Source organism: Rhinolophus ferrumequinum, chromosome 15, assembly GCF_004115265.2.
Source record: "Rhinolophus ferrumequinum isolate MPI-CBG mRhiFer1 chromosome 15, mRhiFer1_v1.p, whole genome shotgun sequence".
Taxonomy (NCBI): domain Eukaryota; kingdom Metazoa; phylum Chordata; class Mammalia; order Chiroptera; family Rhinolophidae; genus Rhinolophus; species Rhinolophus ferrumequinum.
In genome coordinates, this window is record NC_046298.1 from 24,174,956 (window position 1) to 24,194,846 (window position 19,891).

At 39.6% G+C, this 19,891-nt stretch overlaps 1 protein-coding gene across 2 annotated transcripts in view; it reads right to left on the reverse strand.

Annotated features, from left to right (window-relative positions):
- Window positions 1-2,846: 2,846 nt before the first annotated feature.
- The window catches only part of ADAMTS18 (ADAM metallopeptidase with thrombospondin type 1 motif 18), a 121,538-nt gene continuing 104,493 nt past the window's right edge, over window positions 2,847-19,891 (reverse strand). For both annotated transcript variants that reach the window (XM_033127188.1, XM_033127189.1), the window contains exons 15-21: window positions 19,267-19,408; window positions 16,909-17,035; window positions 13,617-13,821; window positions 12,060-12,245; window positions 9,832-10,044; window positions 6,826-6,973; window positions 2,847-4,489 (exon numbers count right to left, since the gene is read on the reverse strand). In XM_033127188.1, the coding sequence (XP_032983079.1) occupies window positions 4,374-4,489; window positions 6,826-6,973; window positions 9,832-10,044; window positions 12,060-12,245; window positions 13,617-13,821; window positions 16,909-17,035; window positions 19,267-19,408 (1,137 nt within the window). In that variant the 3' untranslated portion in view covers window positions 2,847-4,373. The remainder of the gene's footprint in view (window positions 4,490-6,825; window positions 6,974-9,831; window positions 10,045-12,059; window positions 12,246-13,616; window positions 13,822-16,908; window positions 17,036-19,266; window positions 19,409-19,891) is intronic.

The window sequence follows — 19,891 nt, forward strand, 5'->3', positions numbered from 1 at the left end:
GAAAACCTGAGTAAATTGCTTTTTAATTTAGTTTTTTTTTGTTTTTGTTGTTTTGTGTGTGTTTTTTTTAAGAATTTGAATGTTTGTTAGGGAAGGAAACTGATGATTGCACAGAGATTTGATCTAATAGTTATTCAGTGAAAAGGAATATAAAAAGTTTGTAATCATAGCCCAGAATGATCTTGAACTTGGTACAATTATGTACGATTGTGGAGTACTAAATTCTGGTGAAATCAATTCACTACAACTAAACTGGGGCAGAGCCCACCCTTTAGAATTATAATTTGTAAATAAAGCTCTAGGTCTTTTTGTTTCTTTGTTTTGGTTTGAGATTGTTTCTTTTGAGGTTGTTACCCTAGCTTTTAGCTTTTATCTCCAATCACATCCCAAGGCCTTTCCCTTAGCTCTGATCTGAGGAAGACTAGCCAAGAGAACATTTGCAAAGTTTCTTTATATTTTCTAGTTTCCTATCCTTCATTCATCTTTTACAAAAATATTTATTTTTATTTTTCAATTACAGTTGACATACAGTATTATATTAGTTTCAGGTGTACAGCAGTGATTAGACATGTATTAGGTTGGTGCAAAAGTATTGCGGTTTTTGCAGTTATTTTTAACCATTTAATCCTCAATTAATTGTGCACCAGCCTAATACCGTGTTTCCCCGAAAATAAGACCTAGCCAAGCCATCAGCTCTAATGTGTCTTTTGGAGCAAAAATTAATATAAGACCCGATATTATATTATATTATATAATATATTATATACTTGGTCTTATAGTAAAATAAGACTGGGTCTCATATTAATTTTTGCTCCAAAAGACGCATTAGAGCTGATGGTCTGACTAGGTCTTCTTTTCGGGGAAACTTATGAAGTGATCATCCCCATAAGCCTAGTACCCATCTGACACCATACATAAATAGTTATTACCATATTATTGACTATGTTCCCGATGCTGTACTTTACATCCCTGTGACTGTTTTTATGACTGCCCATTTGTCCTTCTTAATCCCTTCCGCTTTTCACCCAGCTTCCCAACCCCCCAGCCGTCTGGCAACCATCAGTTTGTTCTCTGTATCTGTGAGTTTGTGTCTGTTTCGTTCATTTCTTTTGTTTTTTAGTTTCCACATGTAAGTGACATCATATAGTATTTGTCTTTCTTTGTCTAACTTATTTCACTTAGCACAATACCCTCGAGGTCCATTCATGTTGTCCCAATGGCAAGATATCATGTTTTTTTCTTTTTATGGCTGAGTAATATTCCATTATGTATATGAGTACGGTAGTACATCTTTATCCATTTGTCTGTCAATGGATACTGATATTGCTTCCATATCTTGGCTGTTGTAACCAATGTCACAATGAACGAAGGGGTGCATATATCTTTTCAAATTGTTTTGGGTTTCTTAAGATAAATACCCCAAAGTGGAATACTGGGTCTTATGGTAGTTCTATTTTTAAGTTTTTAGGAACCTCCATACTGTTAGTGGCTGCACTAATTTACAATCCCACCAACAGCGCATAAGGGTTTCCTTTTCTTCATATCCTCGCCAACACTTCATTTATTTATGCTAGCCATTTTGACAGGTGTGAGGTGGTATCTCATTGTGGTTTTAATTTGCATTTCCTAATGATTAGTGATGCTGAGCATCTTTTCATATATCTATTGGCCATCCAAAGAAGATATTTCTTCTTTGGAGAAATATCTGTTTAAGTCCTCTGCCCCATTTTTTGATCAGATTGTTTCTTTTTGATGTTAAGTTGTATGAGTTTCATATATATTTTGGATATTAATCCCTTATTCAATATCATTGGCAAATAAATATCTTCTCCCATTCAGTAGGTTGTCTTTTCATTTTGTTGGTTTCCTTCACTGTGCAAAAACCTTTTAGTTTGATATAGTCCCATTTGTTTATTTTTTTCTTTTGTTTTCCTTGCCAAGGAGATAGATTCAAAAAATATTGTTAAAAGTGATGTCAAAGAGATACTGCCTGTTTTCTTCAGGAAGTTTTATGGTTTTAGATCTTACATTTAAGTTTTTAATCCATTTTGAGTTTATACTTATATATGGTGTAAGAAAGTAGTCTGGTCTAGTTTTATATTTTTGCATGTGCCTGCCCAGTTTTCCCAACACCATTTATTGTAGAGGCTATCTTTACCCCATTGTATATTCTTGCATGCTTTGTCATAGATTAATTGACCATATAGAGGTGGGTTTTTTCTGGGCTCCTATTTAGTTTTTTCTTCCTCCCTGCAAAATAATTTTACAGAATGACTTTCAAATAGAAAAAAAAAGCTAAATACATTTATGGTAGGTTTATCTCACTAACTTGGATGATTTCCATAAATAAATGTTTATATGATGATTAGAGTAGAAAAAAATAATTCAGTATCCCCATAAGATGGTAAATATGACATCTATTTCATCCTAGCATTTGATGGTTTCTGTTTTTCTCATACACAAATAGTTAAAATCATTAATATCTTCCCCCACAACTTTTTTCAATTTTTCATTGAGAAATTACTCTGAGATTCTTAATCAACATTTACACAGTTTAATCACCTTGGAGATAACTGACAGAATTCTAATTTATTCAAGAACTTAACAAGTTTCAAAGATAAAGAAACAGAACACTTTATTATAAAACTTATAAAATAATTAAATATTACATATATTTTGACTTTTCTCTATAACTCATGGTTTTATTCAACACTTTTCCTCAGAATTAATATCACTCAGAGAAGCAAGTGAGAACACATAATAGGCTATTAATTAATAAATTAATTTTTCCATAAAATAATAAAATGATAATTATATAAAGTACAAATAACTTGCAATTTTTCAGAGGGCAAGGGGTGATGATGTGGAACTTTTTTTCAGATGATAAAATGACCACTACTCTAGGCCAAGACAAGTAGGTTGAGGGAATATTCTAATGATTTCTCTGAGACTCCAGAATACATGATTTTAATTACAATGGGAACAAAGGATACTCTAAATTTAACAAACCACTATGTAGTTGGTTGTGCTGAGCTGGCAAATCCCTGTTTGAATTGAGACTTTTTAAAGCAGTAAAATTGGGTTACTTTCATCAAAGAAGTTGAGGAATAGAGTAGAATTATATAAATATGTCTTTTATAAACCGCATCTCAAAAAATTACAGAAGGACACAGTCTTGTAAGTTACTTTGGTTTTGGCAAAATAGTGTGGTGTTTTTCCAATTGAGAACAATTTTAAACTCCTTAGTGCCAACCAACAACTGGCTTTTGAAGACTGAAAATATCATCTGGAAGATTGTAAAATACTCTTATTCATTGAAGGGTCTTGGCATATTGTGATTTATTAATATTAACATAGCAGGAAGACAGACGGATTTTTCTATTGCCACTATGACTTTTTTTCTTGTTAACTAAATCCTAGGGCAAATTTAAACATGTCAGTTGGTAGGAAACAACCACAAGTGGCCTTTAATTTTCCAAGCAGCTCTGATAATATGTAGGGAGCATTACAAATGATGGTCTCCTTTCCTTCAACACACTGTGATTTTGCTATTTAACTCCTTTTAGGTTTTTACCAGAAATGGACATCTCACTCATTCCGATTCCCAAAGAGCAGACTCGAGGATCCTGTCTACTTGTTCAGCTAGCACCAAAAGTTATGAGGTTGATATAATGTGTAGGGCATCAATATTTGCCTTTCTTAAGAGCTTTTCTTTTTGTCTCCAGAGTGTGAATTTCAATTAAATGGAGATCTTAAGTAGTCCATGTTGCCCTGTTTACAGACTATTCCTTGGAATACTTTTCAAGTTGTGAATTTTAGTCTTGGAGACTTTCTATAAGCAGAATATACCTTAAACAAAATAATAAAAACAACACACGCACACTAAATAGACATAACATGAAGCTTGCTAGTCCAGCAGCAAGCACAGTTGTGAGCACCATTTGGCTTCTTGTATAACTCCTGGTTTGGGGTGCAAACTGTGAGCTCCAAGTCAGTATTCCATCCGTATTTGATTCTCCAACTGTCTGTGACCTGAAGTCTTAAAGGACCTTATCCAAACAGATGTCTTTGCCATGGAGCCCTTTCAAAGTCAAAGAGGGAATCTGTCCCAAAGTTGATGTATCTCAGTGTGATTCGTCACTTCTTTAGTGTAACAGTGCAAATTGACATTGTTTTGTTTGTTTCTTTATAAGTCAGATTTGTCGTCGCTTCCCATTTTCAAGTGCTTCAGAGTACCATGTGCTTTGGGGAACTGAATCAGAAGCCTGTCTGTTCCTCAGAGCCGGCTCCTCAAACACTGCAAACCATTTGGGAGCTGCTGGTGTCTCCAGACGTTGAAAGGTAAGACCCTGGCCCTAAGGAGCGGGCAGGGATCAGCTCTTCCTTGTGCATGACTTGCAGCACTGTTTACCGTAAAATTTGTGGTTGCAGACACCGTGTTGAGGAACTAGATGACACCAGGTGAAGAAATCTACACAGGATGGATCCTCTAAAAGGAGACAACATATTTAGCATGCTAGGAAAAGGCGCAACCTCTTTTTCCATGGGGAGAGCCTACAACTCTACTTGTCTGCCTCTGAGTGTCTCTCATTAGCCATTAGGATTTTAGCACGAGAGTGGGGAAAGCAGGCTTAGGACACCAAAAGGGACTAATGACCTTTAGCACAATTTAAACAGGTGGGGGAAAAGTGGATGTTAAGGAAAAACTCCTATCTAGCCAGAGATTAATGTTTGCTTCTAACCCCCAGTAGCCAAGGGACGTCCCTAGAATAGCACATTCAGAATCCCCTGAGGATCTCGTGACATCACTGGTTCTCATTCAGGAGGTCTGTGGTGAAGGCCTGGATGCTGTATTTCTAACAAGCATGCAGGGTGCTGCCGCTGGTGCACACAAGTTTCTTTGGGGAGCGACGAGCCTACTAAGTTGAGAGTTGGGAGACCTGGATTGGAGGCCAGGCTGCCAACACTGTGTAGGTTTAAATAAATCTCAGAGCCAATTTGCAACTATTTAAGTTGGGTTTAAGTCAACCCCAGTCCTTTCTAACTTCTTGCATTGTTTAAATAGGATAACGGATTTGATTATCGATGGGAAGCAGGACACTGCACATCAGGGATTCTTACCCAGAAGGGCCGCATGAGATACAGAATGTGCATGAAATTGTAAGTAAGATGTCCTTTATGTAAACATAAACACAGGTTTGGAGAGTTAGGGCCCATTTTATTAGATTGTCAAGGATTTTTTACTTGAAAAATATTTAGGGTCCAACCTAAACGTGAATAAAATGTTTTGATTCCCAGCTGGGGTGGTTTTCCCCTCCTCTATGCAAGCCTTAAGTTGCTTTACCTTCATCTCACCCAAAACCATACATTGCCCACGGGTACCCACTCATGTTCCTTCTGAATTCGTCCTCAGTGGCTCTCCACTGAGCAGTAGGAGAGCTTTGTACGCCGTGACCCAAAGCTCTTGGGTCACGGCGTGCAAAGCTTTCCTACTGCTCCCAATTTGTAGCCTATTTTTCTGTGATTCAGAACTGCCTACAGTTCCTGCTTGGAGCCTTGGTTCTTCTGCCTAAAATCCCCTTTTACACACATATCCCATCCCCTCGTGGCGCTCGTGATCCTTTGAAAACATAAGCCATGTCTTGCCTCTGTCCCAAACGCTCCCAGCCACTCAGAATAAAAGGTAGTTCTTCAAATGGCCGACAAGGCCCCAGGATCTCCTTCCCACAGTCTTTGTATGTGTGGGTATGTCTGGGGCCACCTGACTAAAGGGTGGAAATTTGAAATCATTGCTAATTAAGAAAGGAGGACCTGGTCATGTTCGCCCAGACTACTTGCTCAAAATGCATGTTTCTTTCCCCATAAGCTTTCTGTTGAAAAAGACTGCAGGTCTGTAGGATTCCACTATTGCCTAGAGGTGGTCTGGCTCTGAGCAACTGCTATATTACTGTCTTCTGGTCTTGTGCGAGCCTCAGATAACATAGCAGAGAAAGTAGAGGAAGAAAAAGCGATGCCCAGAGCCAAGGTTATGTAAGAAGTAGATTCTAGATTGAGATGGGAAGTGAAATGGACAGGGGAGATGAAGTGAGTAACAGTCCTGAATCTGATTAACCACCAATTAGAAAGCATAGAGTAAGAGATTGGGCAGTCTTAGAAAAACTGCGATTAGGTAAAAGGAAAACTCAGCAGGTACATGATGGAAAACGTTTCTTTAGCCTAAGGAAATCTGATTAGGCTGAAAAAATATCTCATGGTGTTTGTAAGATTACTTTAAAATAAGTTGCACTAGTAAGGAATGGCATAGTTCACTCAAATAGCTGAATTTCCCATTTTCCCTCACTGCACTTCATTTGAACTGATCTGAACTAAGGAAACGTTTAAGCTCTCGTCCTAGGATAATACATAGTCACTGTAATTGACTGTACTAACTTCTCAATTAAAACGTGAGCTCCACGAGGGCAATTCTTGTTCACTCTTGCATTCCCACTCTGGCACACAGTGCTTACCTTTTTGTTTAACCAAAAATTTAGTTTAGGAAAAAGGACTCGCAAGATTACCATTTCCCCCATTTCAAAGTAAGAATCAATGATTAAAAAGCCTTATCATAGAATTAAATGTTCTCTGCGTACAAGACCATTTTGAGCAGAAACTGCCTGGATTTGTGGCTTGCTCAGCTCCAAGAAGCACTGTTCACATAGAATTTGATGTGAATAGCACCCCTTTGAGGTGTGCAACATACAAACTACACAACCCAATAGGGTGGGTTTTTGAAAAATTCTCTGAAGACTACTAGTAAAATTGACTGGAAGGTAGGATCTTTCTTACCTCTCTTGTCGGGGGCTGGACAAAAGTTTGTATTACAGGCTCGTAGCACTGGAGGTTTCTGTTGGAGCAGACAATTTGAGGAGGGCCGGCCCTGCTGAACACAGTGGACTGATCGGGTCTGAACCCCTCCTCCACAGGTCACTGTGCACTGAAGAGGAAAAAGAGGAAGGAGTCAGAAACATTCAGCTGGAATGTCAGTGATATCAAAGAGACGGCATCTCCATGCTTTATGATATTACCAAGGCACCTACTGATAAAATGGGGTCGTCTAGAGCCAGATCCATGTGCTCCCAGTCCAGAGTCCCTTCTAACATGGGGGAGCCGTTTGATCGGATTAGCAGAATCTTAGGCTAGTGCTTTCTCACCCAACAGTGTGTGTCTCCAAGTTAAAGAGACTCATAAAGAAGAGAGCTTCCAGAAATACAGAAGTTGCTATAAGAATGCAGAAACAAATACAGACACATCTAGGCAATTAATCACAGTATTTAAAGAATTCCAGAGAATCTCTGCAGATGCACTAGGGGAGGGGACAGTTCAAAACTAGGACAGAAATGATACACTGGGACAGCTTTGGAATTATGCTATCGGTGCTTAGCCAAATTCTGGGTTAGCATGGTAGACATGGTGCTTCCGAGAAGTCAGTGATTTTACTGTTCAATTAGAATTTTTTTTTCAAAAAAATAGATAACTAACAAGGACTGTTAACTTTCTTAAATTTTCCTGTGTGTCTGGAAAAAAATAATATTTCCTAACCAAAGAATAAAGGGCCGTCTTTTTCCCGGTTATTTTCTTGTTTAAACTGATGTTTTTGTTTGCTTGAAAAATTTACTAATTATGCTTATTTTTCTTTTGTTACAGACAGGTGAAGACTTCCTCTTGGACAACTGGTATTTGGAATGGAAAAAAATACATTCAGGTGGAAAGAGTATGAGTTTTAGAATTAGCCTACAATTCAAATATAGCTGTATGATTGTTATCAAACCACGACTTGGCAAACTTTTTCTGTAAAGGTAAGAATAGTATATTTTAGGCTCTGTGGGCCATAAGGTCTTTCTTGCAAATATTCAACTCTGCCTGTGTAGCATGAGAGCAGCCCTGGACAAACACATAAACAAATGAGCATGGCTGTGTTCTAATAAAACCTTATTTACAAAAACAGGCAGGGGAGCACATTTGGCATGCTGGCAGTTGTTTACTGATCTAACTACTCTTACAAGAATTAAATTCCAAATCTATTAAATGAGTAAAATAATGATAAAAATCTCACGAAAAAATCCATAGCACTAGGTATAGCACCTAGTACAGGGCCTAGTCATTTCGAGAGATAAACTCATGCTAATTTCTTTTCCTTTCCTCCATGTTTTCTTTCCCAGATCCTCCCAAAGGCACACATATTCAGTTGACCCTTGAACAACATGGCTTAGGGGTGCCGAACCCTGTGCGGTTGAAAATCCACATATAATTTTGACTCCACCAAACTTTACTACTAGCCTACTATTGCCTTACTGATAACATAGTCAATTAAAACATATTTTTGTATGTTATATTAGGTTGGTGCGAAAGAAACTGCAGTTTAAAATAATTTAAATAATTTAAATTTAAAATAATTTTATATTTATATTTAATTTTTATTAAATTTATATTTATTTAAAATATTTCAATTGCAAAAACTGCAATTGCTTTTGCACCAACCTAATGTGTGTGCTATACTGTATTCTTATGATGAAAGTAAGCCAGAGAAAAAATGTTAAGAAAATCATGAGGAAAATACGCTACAGTATTTATTGAAAGAAAACCATGCATAAGTGGACCTATGCAAGTCAAACCCATGTTGTTCGAGGTCCAACTGTATACATACACATATGTATGTGTGTATGTATACATATGTATATATATGTGTGTGTGTATATATATACGTATAAATACATATATATATGTGCCAAAAATGTACACACATTTTAAGAAAGGAAAAAACTGTATTAAAATTGTAATACAATGAATGACGCCAGCATTCATTTGATTAATGACATCTTTTGAACAAATGTCATATACACATCGCTACTGTAATTCAAATTAACTTCCAAAAGTAATACATAGATAACATCTCTGAAATGTGTACATTTCTTTGGCACCCCGGTATAGAACATGTATATGTACTTACAAATATATATACACGTGTATACATGCATGCATATATGTATATATAAACACATACCCACATGCACGTACAGAAACGTACACTTGTGCTCGCACACCCCCGCCCACCCCTGTGTTTCATGGTGAAGTAGAGGCAGTGCGTTCTTTGAAGAGCTATGCAACATAGCTCTTCAGTCGGAATGCTGCAAGGACCAAAACACAGCTTTGGATTCCTGAGGACAGATTGTTCTCTTAGGATCACATGCGAACCCTATAGTCAGGAAAAAACCAATGTGACCCAAACTTCATCTAAGTCTTCTGCTAGTATCTGAGGAGCTGAAAAGCTGGGTATCCGTGGCTCCACTGCCTAACTGTGAGCTTTCCCTGCCGTACCCACACAACAGGGACAAGAATGCTCCCAGGAGGAAGTGAGAATAGAGAATGCATGGAAAGTTCTCAGCACAGTGTCCAGCAATGGTTTGACAGATGTCAGCTATTATTATATTACTCAGAAACACGACAGAACCAAATGCGTCGAGACCCTGAGCAGCATTTCTAAAACACAGAAGACTCCACTGAAGGTTTTAATAGGAGCAGCAAACATTAGCGCTATGTGACAAGGCAGATACTACGTGTTTTATATTACCTTATTTACGCATGAAAAAACCTGCAAGATAGCATCATCTCAATTTTTTGGTGTGAAAATTGAGGCTCGCAGATTATGTAACCTGCCCAGGGCCACACAGGTGGAGTTGGCCGAGAACTGAAGCCCTTTGTTCTTTACATTTGGACAGGTCTCTAACAGCAACCCTGGGTGGACTGCCTCCTTTTCTTGAATCTCACTTAAACCTCATAAATCTGTGTGCTCACCTGTTGCCATGGCGATGAATACCATCCAGCTGCCACATTGTACACTGGACGGGCTGGACAGGCCCCTCGGTTGCAGGCTTCTTCCAAGTCCAGGTTTGGTTTCTTAATATTGCGGCATCTTCGCTCTGGGAAAGTGATCAGCTTTCCCGGGGAGGCCTTCTCGCTGCATGTCATTTCCCTCTTCCTCACACCCAGACCACAGGTCGCGGAACACTAGGAGCCAAGAAAGGAGGCGTAAGTGTGCAGAGCTCCACAGTCAAGTCTGCTGAGCAGATGGATTCCAACCTAAGGACGTACCATCCAGGTGAAATTAAAGGGATGGGATGACGGCAGGTCAACCGCACACGTGCAAGGATCCTAAAAACGGCACCAAGGTCATCATGTTCTATGGTAAAAAACCCAAGGCCCGAGAATTTGAGTCACTTTCCCCAAGTCCCAGAGCTCCTCAGCACCGTAAGACAAAACGAGGCACTGGCCAGCAGGACCCGAGACGTCACACAGATGTGAGTGAGGCAAAGCCCAGAGGAAGATGAGACGGCGGAGGATGGGACCAGGATCTGTGTGGTGGTGATTTGCATGTCCAGTTTGGGGTCCAACACCTGTGGGTCCAGATCTCCCTGAGTCCTCTCTAAGAGCCTGGGAGTCTGTGCCAAGGAGGCAGGACACAGATGAGGATCAGAGGCAGCTGATTGTCCTTTCTATTTCCCCTCCCTCTCTCTTGATTGACATGTTGAGTTAGGGCAGGAAAAAAAAAATTGAGAGAGAGGGAGAGAAGGATGAAATCAGTGTGAGAAAACCTGTTTTGAAGTATTTTAAAACAGACTATTTCTAGTCTGTTCCCTGAGGCCCTCATGACCCGTTCCTGACGGGATAACATATGGGGCCTTGATGAACTGAGTAACTAAGAACTGGCATGAGGGTAACAATCAAACAACAAAGGATGACACTGAGTTTCATATTCACAAAAGCTCTGTGCGGGAGGTGCAAGTGTTGGCTCCACTGTACAGACAAGGAAACCGAGGCTTAGCCACGGTAAGCAGTGAGCCCAAGGTCACACCCATAGTACATCTTAAAGGCTGCATTTCAACGGGGTAAGTCTGACTCGAGCCCAAGCCCTTAGCCACTGGGATATAATGTCTCAAAGAAAGTGAGTGAGGACAAGAGAGGACGTATTGCTACATATTTATCATTTAGACAGAATAAAAGGGCATTGATGGAAAAGATCCAGAGTCTGTTGGGATAGAAACCCCTTCTCCAATGAACCTCACCGTCCTCACTCTTGACCTTTTTTCTTTCTAGGCATCTGTCTCCCTCACCAGACTGTGAACTCCTTAAGAGCAGAGACCTCGGCTCACAGGTTATCAGAGCCTACTTCTGGCTTGGTTCCTTTACTCATGTTTCCTATGTCTGTGAACTCAACCGAGTTTCCCAAGCCAGAAATCTAGGAGGCAGCTTCAAGTCTTCCTTTTCTGCTACCCCTGCACAGGCCTGAAGGTCCCAGATGGCCGCTCTAGGAACTCTCAAAGATATTACCTTTCTTCATCCCTGAAACACTTCCGTCTTTTGCCTTCGTTACTGCAATACCCATGCTGGCCCCTTTCCTGCCTCTGGGCTTGCCTGCTTGGTATCGGCTCCCCTTTCTCTGAAACGAAAACCTGCCTGTTCCACTGCTTAAAATTTTAATTCACTCCCCAATGTTTATGGGATATATTTCTAGGCTGTTCCCCAAGGCCCTCATGACCTGTTCTTGATGGAGTTTCCAGCTCCAGCACACCTGTGTTCCATTCTTACTGAGTGTGTTATATTCTCTCACTGATATATCTCTTCTGGACCAACAACCTTTCCGCAGCCCTGCCTTTGCCAGATTCCCGCTCATCCTTCAGGCTCACACTTCCTGGAAGGTCTCTTCTGACAAGGATTCGTCCTGATGTCAGCCTGGGTGGGCCTCAAGCTCTCCCATGGAATTACAGACCCCCACCATACCCTCCACACACCTTACCTATGTGTCTATACCATTGCTATGTGAAGTTTTCTACCTCCCCTGCCCAATCAGTGCGATGGGTGCTTTATCAATATTTGATGAAGATATCAGGAGGGAAGCATAAATTAGTAGAATGTACCTGGTATATGTGTGTGGAATAGAAAGAAGCTTTGAGCATCTGGATGCCGGTGGGTCAGCCGAGTGTTAAACCACCACCCCAAACCCAGCATTACCTCTAAACTCATACCTCACTCCATGAAGAGACGACCCACTGTAGCCGGTTGTTTTTTGGGCACCGTCCTAGGACACAGCCCTCCTGGGACTCTGGTCGGGGGCTGCTGGAGCACAGGTTCTCAGGGAGGCCCTCTGCTGTGGCCGCACTTTTACACAGGATTTCACGTTTCCTCACCCCTCGCCCACAAGTCTTGGAACACTGGAGATGGAAATAATAATAATAGTAATGCCATTTGCATGCTAGTTTCAAATGATTTTCAAGTTCTTAAAGAGATACATTTGGTTTTAGTAGTCAAAAAATAAAACCTAAAAAGAAAAAAAGGTCTCTGAAAAATAATTCCACGTGAAATTGGGGGTAAATTCCATGAACTAAAAAGCTCCTTTTTATAAGAAACTCCCCATTCCCCCATTTCTTTAATCCATGCCCATCATACATATTTGGCTAAAACAGTCCTTTGAATTCTTTTGGGAATTGTAACTCCTAATTGCAAAGAAAGAGACCAGACTCAACACGATGTGCTACTTACATTTACCTTCTGTGACAAGTGACCACATTCCCTCACTTTAAAAGGACACCTAAGCATGCTGGGAGACAGTCTTCCCTGCTTTCAGCTCCTTATTGCCCTAATAGACATGGTCCTAACATTAAAAACAAACAAAAAAAAGTCCGTAATATCCTATCATTTAAAAAAAAAAAAAAAGAAAGAAACCTTATTCTGACCTCTGTTAGGGGTATGGGAGTGCACTGCTAAACTTCGTCAGAAATCAACCCCCTCCACAGTATAATGTGCCCTAAAGGACAACATGGCAGAAATGTGGTCAGGGGCTGCTACCTGGCCTCAGAGTTCAGGCGATGAAACTCCTGTGTGTTTTCATTGTTCCCTAGAATTGTCTCACCATCTGTGGTTTAGCAGAGGCAGACTACTGCAGAGAAGAGTTCTCACCCTCAGCACAATATGGACTAGAGAATTCTTGTGTTGGGGAGTGTCCTGTGTGCAGGGTTTTTATCGCTACCAACTAGATGCCAGTAGCACTCATCCCCCCATTGTGACAATCAAGAATGTCTCCTGACATTGCCAAATGCCCCCGTTTGAGAACCTCTGAGTTGTGAATGACAGGTAGTTCTAGGCCTCTTCCAACTTTATAACTTTGTACCTTTCACCGGGAGTTTGTGACAATAGTAGACTTTATACCCACCTCTTGTCTGTATTCTTTTAACCCCACCTCTTTCATTGTAGCAGGAGTTAAATATCCTTTTTATGCCTCATTCTTTGTATTTTCTGCTAGCTTTGGAGAATTCAGTAGCCAATTTCCCTGCCAGTCCTCTGCCACTCAAATCCTGTCTGGCTCTGCTCCCCGTGTAGCGTAAATGGCCGCCACACTCTAATTTCTGGACTTCTAAGGGTTCCCAACTGCAGGTTGCATAAGAATCACTAAGGCAAATCGAAATGGCCCATTACATTAGCTCAGCGTGATTTCCACAAAGGTGTGTACAGCTGAGAGTCTCTTGGAAAGCCCAGATACCACCTCTATTTTGGGGGGAACAGGACCAACAAGTGTTTTCAGTTACCTGAGACCAGGGCCCGGCACTCCACTCTGGAGGGCAGGCCTGGCTGTTGCAGACTTGAACTTGAGTGGGTGTGCTCACGGGGCAGAGGGAGTGCAGCACGGGCGCCTCCTTTTGGAAGGGCTTCTTCTGGACACACTGGACTTTCCTGCTCTGCTGGCCCCTCGCACACGGCCTGCTGCAGACACTCCATTCACCTGGCTTCCAACTGTCAGTGAAAAACACAATTACTTTCAGTGAGACTCTGGGTCATCACTTCCAAAGCAGTTACTGCAAAAAATTAACCACCTGATGAAAGAAACCCTTAGATCAATTTTAGAACCAATGAGGGTGAATCATATTAATTATTCTTTTAAAGATTTTGAAGCCTACACTTGTATGGTCCACTTATAGGGAGTCATTGTCACCACACAGTCCTGGGGAAAAATCTATCCCTGCCCTCTCTGCAGGGGAAGAAACATGTGCCATTTGGAAAGCTGGGCAATTCACGCATTCAGCCAAACTGACCCGGCTAACTTTGGGACTCTCCTACGTGTTAGGGTTGGAAAAATGATTGAGGTGATGTTCTTTCCATTCAGGAGCCTGCAACATAGTGAAGAGGCAGATATGTGAACCAACAAAGACAATACTTTCTCATAATGGCCACAATAGAAGTTAATTCAAACTGCAATAATGAGACTAATGAATGATCAATGAGGGTGTGTGTGTGTGTGTGTGTGTACACACATCCATGCAAGAGAGGGGCGCATTCAGAGAGGGTCTCACAGAGGATATTTCTAAGTAGGCAGTTCCCCCAACTATTCTGGTTAGTCTTAAAATTTACTGATGGATTAGAGATATAACCTGTGTTCTTTATTTAAAGATAGCCGAACCGACCACCATTTTTGCAGCAGTCTGAGACTTGATTTATATTTGAAGGGTAATCAACTGATTGAAACTATTAATCCTTTTCAACAACTACTTTGGATTCATTGAAATTCTATGATTTGAAGGCTTAGCATTAAAAAAAACAAAACAGATATGACTGTTAACATAGTGAGTCATAGCAACAATATTTAAAACTCAGGCTGTTTTTACCAACATTCTAAGTACACTTTTAAGAAATATCACAAAAGCTTTTTTGTTATAGCTTTGCATTTCTGTTACCTTTCCTAGTCACATAATTTTTTTCTCTGGTGTCCTCCGCAAGCCTGACGTGCAATTAAAGGCCTTTAGTCCAGAGAATTTAGCACATGGGTTCAAGGATTTTATGTATTCTACAACATTGCATAATCCATATTATCTTACTTAAAGAAAGATATCTAAATAAAATGATTTCTTATGTTTGTACAATTATTTGTATTTGTAAGATACAAACAAAGCATATTATGTGATTACTTTCAACATCTGCCTATGAAGACATTTCATCTACCAAATGCAAGTTTCCTTGCTTTATGTGTCAAAGACGATGATTTTGTAAAAGTACTAGAAAAAGCATAACACAAATAGATGTTTTACATGACAGGCATGGTTCTCCACATTTGGCTGTCAGGCTCCCTTTCCACTCGCCTCATTCCCCAACCAGTCCCTACCTCAGAGCCCCAACTCCATGTTTCCCTTACTGCTTTTTTTTTTATATAACATTTTTTAGCATGTCTCTCACCGCTTCGCAATTATTTCATTACACATCCAACTCGTCCATTTGGTTGCGCGTTCACGGATGACACAAGTCATTCATCTCCAAACCCCAGTCCTCAGCTCAGAGCTGGCATACAGTAAGTGCATATGACATGACTGCTACATGGGGAACTAACGGAGTTAGATCAGATTAATTCCTTTGTCCTTCTAGTTCCAATAGTCTGAGTCGAAATCTTATTTCTAATATATCCCTAAGGAAGAATAGTCCCTGTAAGTCCCCATTATTCCAACAGGAAATAATGAGATATAAATCACAAGGTGGAGAAGAAAGGAAAGCAACCAAAGATTCTGCCCATTTCACCATCCTAACTTGGCAGTCACTCTGAGGGGCTCTTCTGCTTTTACACAGTGGGTACACTTGTTACTGCACACGATGTCATTTCTATGTGGAGTCATCAGGCAAGTTCTAGGAGTTGGGCATGACTTAGGCTCTTTCTCTTTTCATGGATGTAAAAGTGAATGGCGTCCCTTTCTTTGGTTGGCTGAGATAACCAATGATGGGAAGGAGGCTTAAAATAAAACATACTCCCAATTCTTCCACGTACGTACACACACACACACACACTCACCTAAATGAATAACTACTCCACAAGGATCAATAATACTGTCTGGTAAAGATGTCTTAGGGTCACATATTTCTTAGAAGCAGGTATTTCTTAGCAAAAGGGGAAAATCCATGAAAGCTCCCTCCCCAAATTTATGTCTCCGTTTTGTGTATAGGATATAGCTGGTTCCAGATTCTAAGAGAAAAACTGGGCTGACAATTGGACATATGGGATTGGTGGATAGCTAAGACCCCAAACAATTATGACAAATATACTATTTGTAAGGAAAAAAATACATGTGTAATCTTTTTATACAGATTGTGCAATATAATTGCATCACCACAAAGCAAACACTGCTTATTAAGATGATCTGAAACATTAGTGAACACAAAACATTGCTTTAGAAGAAACTCTGTCAATTCTATATAAGTACATTTGGCAGAAGATAAATCACACAAGAAAAGACTCTGTTTGGCTGGGAAGATTACTTAAAATTAGGTTCAAACAATAGTGTGGCTAAAATCCATCCAAAAACAAACCCACTGAGCTCCCCATGGGGTACCATCATCAGAAGTGGATTACTACTTGGCCTCTACCCCTTTCTTTTTATTTTGTGCCTTGCTACTGTGTAATTTGCATTTGAGGTTTCATGGTCTACATAGTATTATGATTTGTAAATTCTTAGACAACTATATAAAAGTTAAACTCAACAACCATATGTAAACTTAACTAATGTAGGAATCTGTTATTTAAATATCTGATTGAGTTCAGAAGAGTCTCTATGTAACGTCTAAAAACAAACAAACAACAACAACAACAAAAACAGACACCTTTATATCCCAAGGTTAGCTTTGCATAGTCAGCGTCAAATGACTGTCAAAAGCAAATTTGTGTTTTTCAAGTTCTATATATTTTAACCTCAACTACCTTCTTTCTTCTATTACTTTTTTGGACATTCTATCTTTGTATCACTTTTGACCAGAAGCATCGAGAGTGGGCTTTAATTACCTCATACCAATAAAAAGGCACACACAGTACAAATATACCCAGGGAGACAGTTCCAGATGACTTACTAGGCAGGGCAGGAGAAAGCATTGCATACTTTGGGTTCGGTTGCTGGCTTGGTTCTTGCATTGCAGAATGAGGAATTGACTTGAGTATTTTGATCTCGTAAGCAAATGGCCTTTATACTTATGTAACCTAATAAGACATCACAAGTTACAAAGCAGAAAGTACAGATAACCAATTCAATTTCATTTCCACATTTAACTTCTGAGTTATCGGGGTTGTCATATTTTATTTACGATCCACATATTGTGTGAGAACGCCTTCTTTTGATAAAATCTGCCACTAATTTGAATCCCATTTTCCCCCGACATAATAGTGTTCATATATTAATAATTTTAACGTGTAGCTTCTTCATTTTCCAGACGGCTGTGGATTCTAGAACCAAATAGTGATACATAAAACCTTTTGAAAATAGGACAGTTGTAAAGGAAACATCCCACCAACTGTAACTCCCACTGCATACATCTAATGGAAGTATTCTGCAAAGAAAAACCACTGGTGAATTATGTGTGGAAACTCTAAGATCCTGTTTTTCCATGAAGCATCTTTTACAGTATGATGCATATATAAATAAAAAGTTGAGCTCACTGAATATGTATTCATACCTGTCAGCTAGGACTCTGGGTTTTTGTTTGTCTGTTTTAGTGGCATCCTGCTGCCTTACTTTCAACACTCATTTCAGGACTTCTCATCAGAGGCATAAACTGTTTTGAAAATAACTGAATTTGTCAGTTCCCCAAATCGGAATGCTGCCTCCTCTTTGAATTGTGTTTGTTAATATTTACATGGTGCTTTTCCTTAAAATGGAATCTAAGAAGCAATGAAAAGTCACTCCTGCTATAACGATTTGGTTGAAGTAGGTTTGCTTTCAGGAGGCACTAATCAAAACCACATTGGGATTCCCTAAAGTTAAGAGTTTACTTCTGGAGAAATAATCATTTGGACTCTTCTTCTTATATGCCACAGAGGCACCACGGTCTGTGAGTCACGTGAGGGGATTGCTAAATCAAGGCAAGAGGGCATCCCACAACGCACTTCTCCACCAACCTCCCTCTGGTTGGATTTACTCCCTGTAAGTGGAAAATGGACTTCATCTCGCTCCTTCCCAAGGAACTGTGCTCTCCCTGGAATACCAGGAAGTTACTGCAAATGACCTCAAAGAATATTTGACATATAAAAAACTGCTCATGCTCCAAGACTAAGTAAAAAAGAGTGTAAAATATGTCTATGGCATAGTTTCCATTCAGTTAAAACAATAAAAAAAAAAACACGAAAAGATACCTACGGTACATGTCTGAGTATGTCAAACACACATATTTTTACATTTGCATAATAAAAAGAATGGCATGATATAGAGCAAAGCATTAACATTGGCTATTGCTGATTAAAGGATTATGGGAGATTATTTTTATTCTTTAGATCATATTGCCTTCAAAATGTTTATCAATAAAACTGCATTGCTTTTGCATATTTTTTAAAAAGAAGTGTTTCCTCATATTTTGCTAATCAGCATGAGCACCTGAAAACCAGGCCTAAGAGTTTCTTAATTTCCTATATTTCTGTCTGTTTCTGGTTCCCAGATGCCTCATGTAGCTAATAGAATGGACATAGAAGACCCAGTTACCAGGTGCTCTGAATATGAGGGAATGAGTGGCCACCCTTCATGCTTCGGTTTCATGGACCTATTTATGGACTTTCCTTCCTTTTTCCAAAGGAGTAAGTATGACAAAGATTAACTCACAAACAAATATGTGATGTTTTTGGATCTCAATAAAATGCCTGCCTTCTACTCGCTGAGAGGATCACTGTTGTTTTTCCTTCCTTACAGGGGGTATTTCTCAGATTTAATCCATCTCCCCACTGAGAGAGACTTTGCTGACCTCACCCCTGAGGGAATGGAATGGCACAATAGCCACATTTCAGAGAGCTGTCTTACGCCTGCCTTTCATGTGTTCTCACTTGTCATGACCCTACCTTCTCTAAGTCCCAGTGGGAGGTTTATAACAACAGAAAAGTCAGGACAGGGAGAAACGAAACTGTAAGCTGAAAAAATTTTAAAATATATAAAATATATGTATATCTTCTTGCATTTATAAATATGCATTTTCTATGTTTTCCCCCATACGTTTCTGATGTACAACTTTTGAGTCCTGATTGTGGTTGACTTGAGTTTGTGAGATTTGGTTTCTTTCTACAAAGTAAAATCCTCAGATAGTACAATAATATTTGCTTTTTACAGAGATGATTCCCATAAAAGACAGTTCTTTTGTTGCTTATTTAAACCACACAATTGAAAAGAGGCCTGGAGTGAAAGAACCTGTTTTAAGAAGAGAGTTGGCGGATGGAATTAAGAAATCAACTACCTCCACCACAGGACACGGAGCAATCTGACTGCACTGTACTCCAGGTGTGGATGTGTCTTCTTGGGGCTGGCTGAGTTTCATTCATGACCTTGGGAAGTGCGTACTTCCAAGCTATCCCCGGATTTTTGCCTTGCATCAGAATCTGGACAGCGCAGGATACAAATCAGAGATCAAGATATAGGTCAGATCCTGGAATTCCAGAAATCTCACTGAACATTTTAAAGATATTTGTATGACATTGTGACCTTAAAGTTGGTTCACATCATTGTTCCCAAGTATGTTTTAGGTTAATTTAAAATTTTCCCATGACACTTTAAAATGTGTAACTTCTTATCATCAAATAGATGCTCTGTAGGGAAACATGACTTGACATTTGCCATAAGCCCACAACACTCAACTCTAGGTATAATTTAATAAAAAGTAATTGCATTAATAAAGCATTTTTTTTTTACATTATATTGAAGAAAAGGAGGTTATATTATGAGGTCTTAACCTTCACATTGAACTTGAAAGCCTAGCATGGTAACAACACACAGTAGGTGCCCCACAGATCAGGGACAAAACTCAGTCTACACATATACATTTTTATGACTTATCTTGGACCACAATTTATAATCCCTCTCCT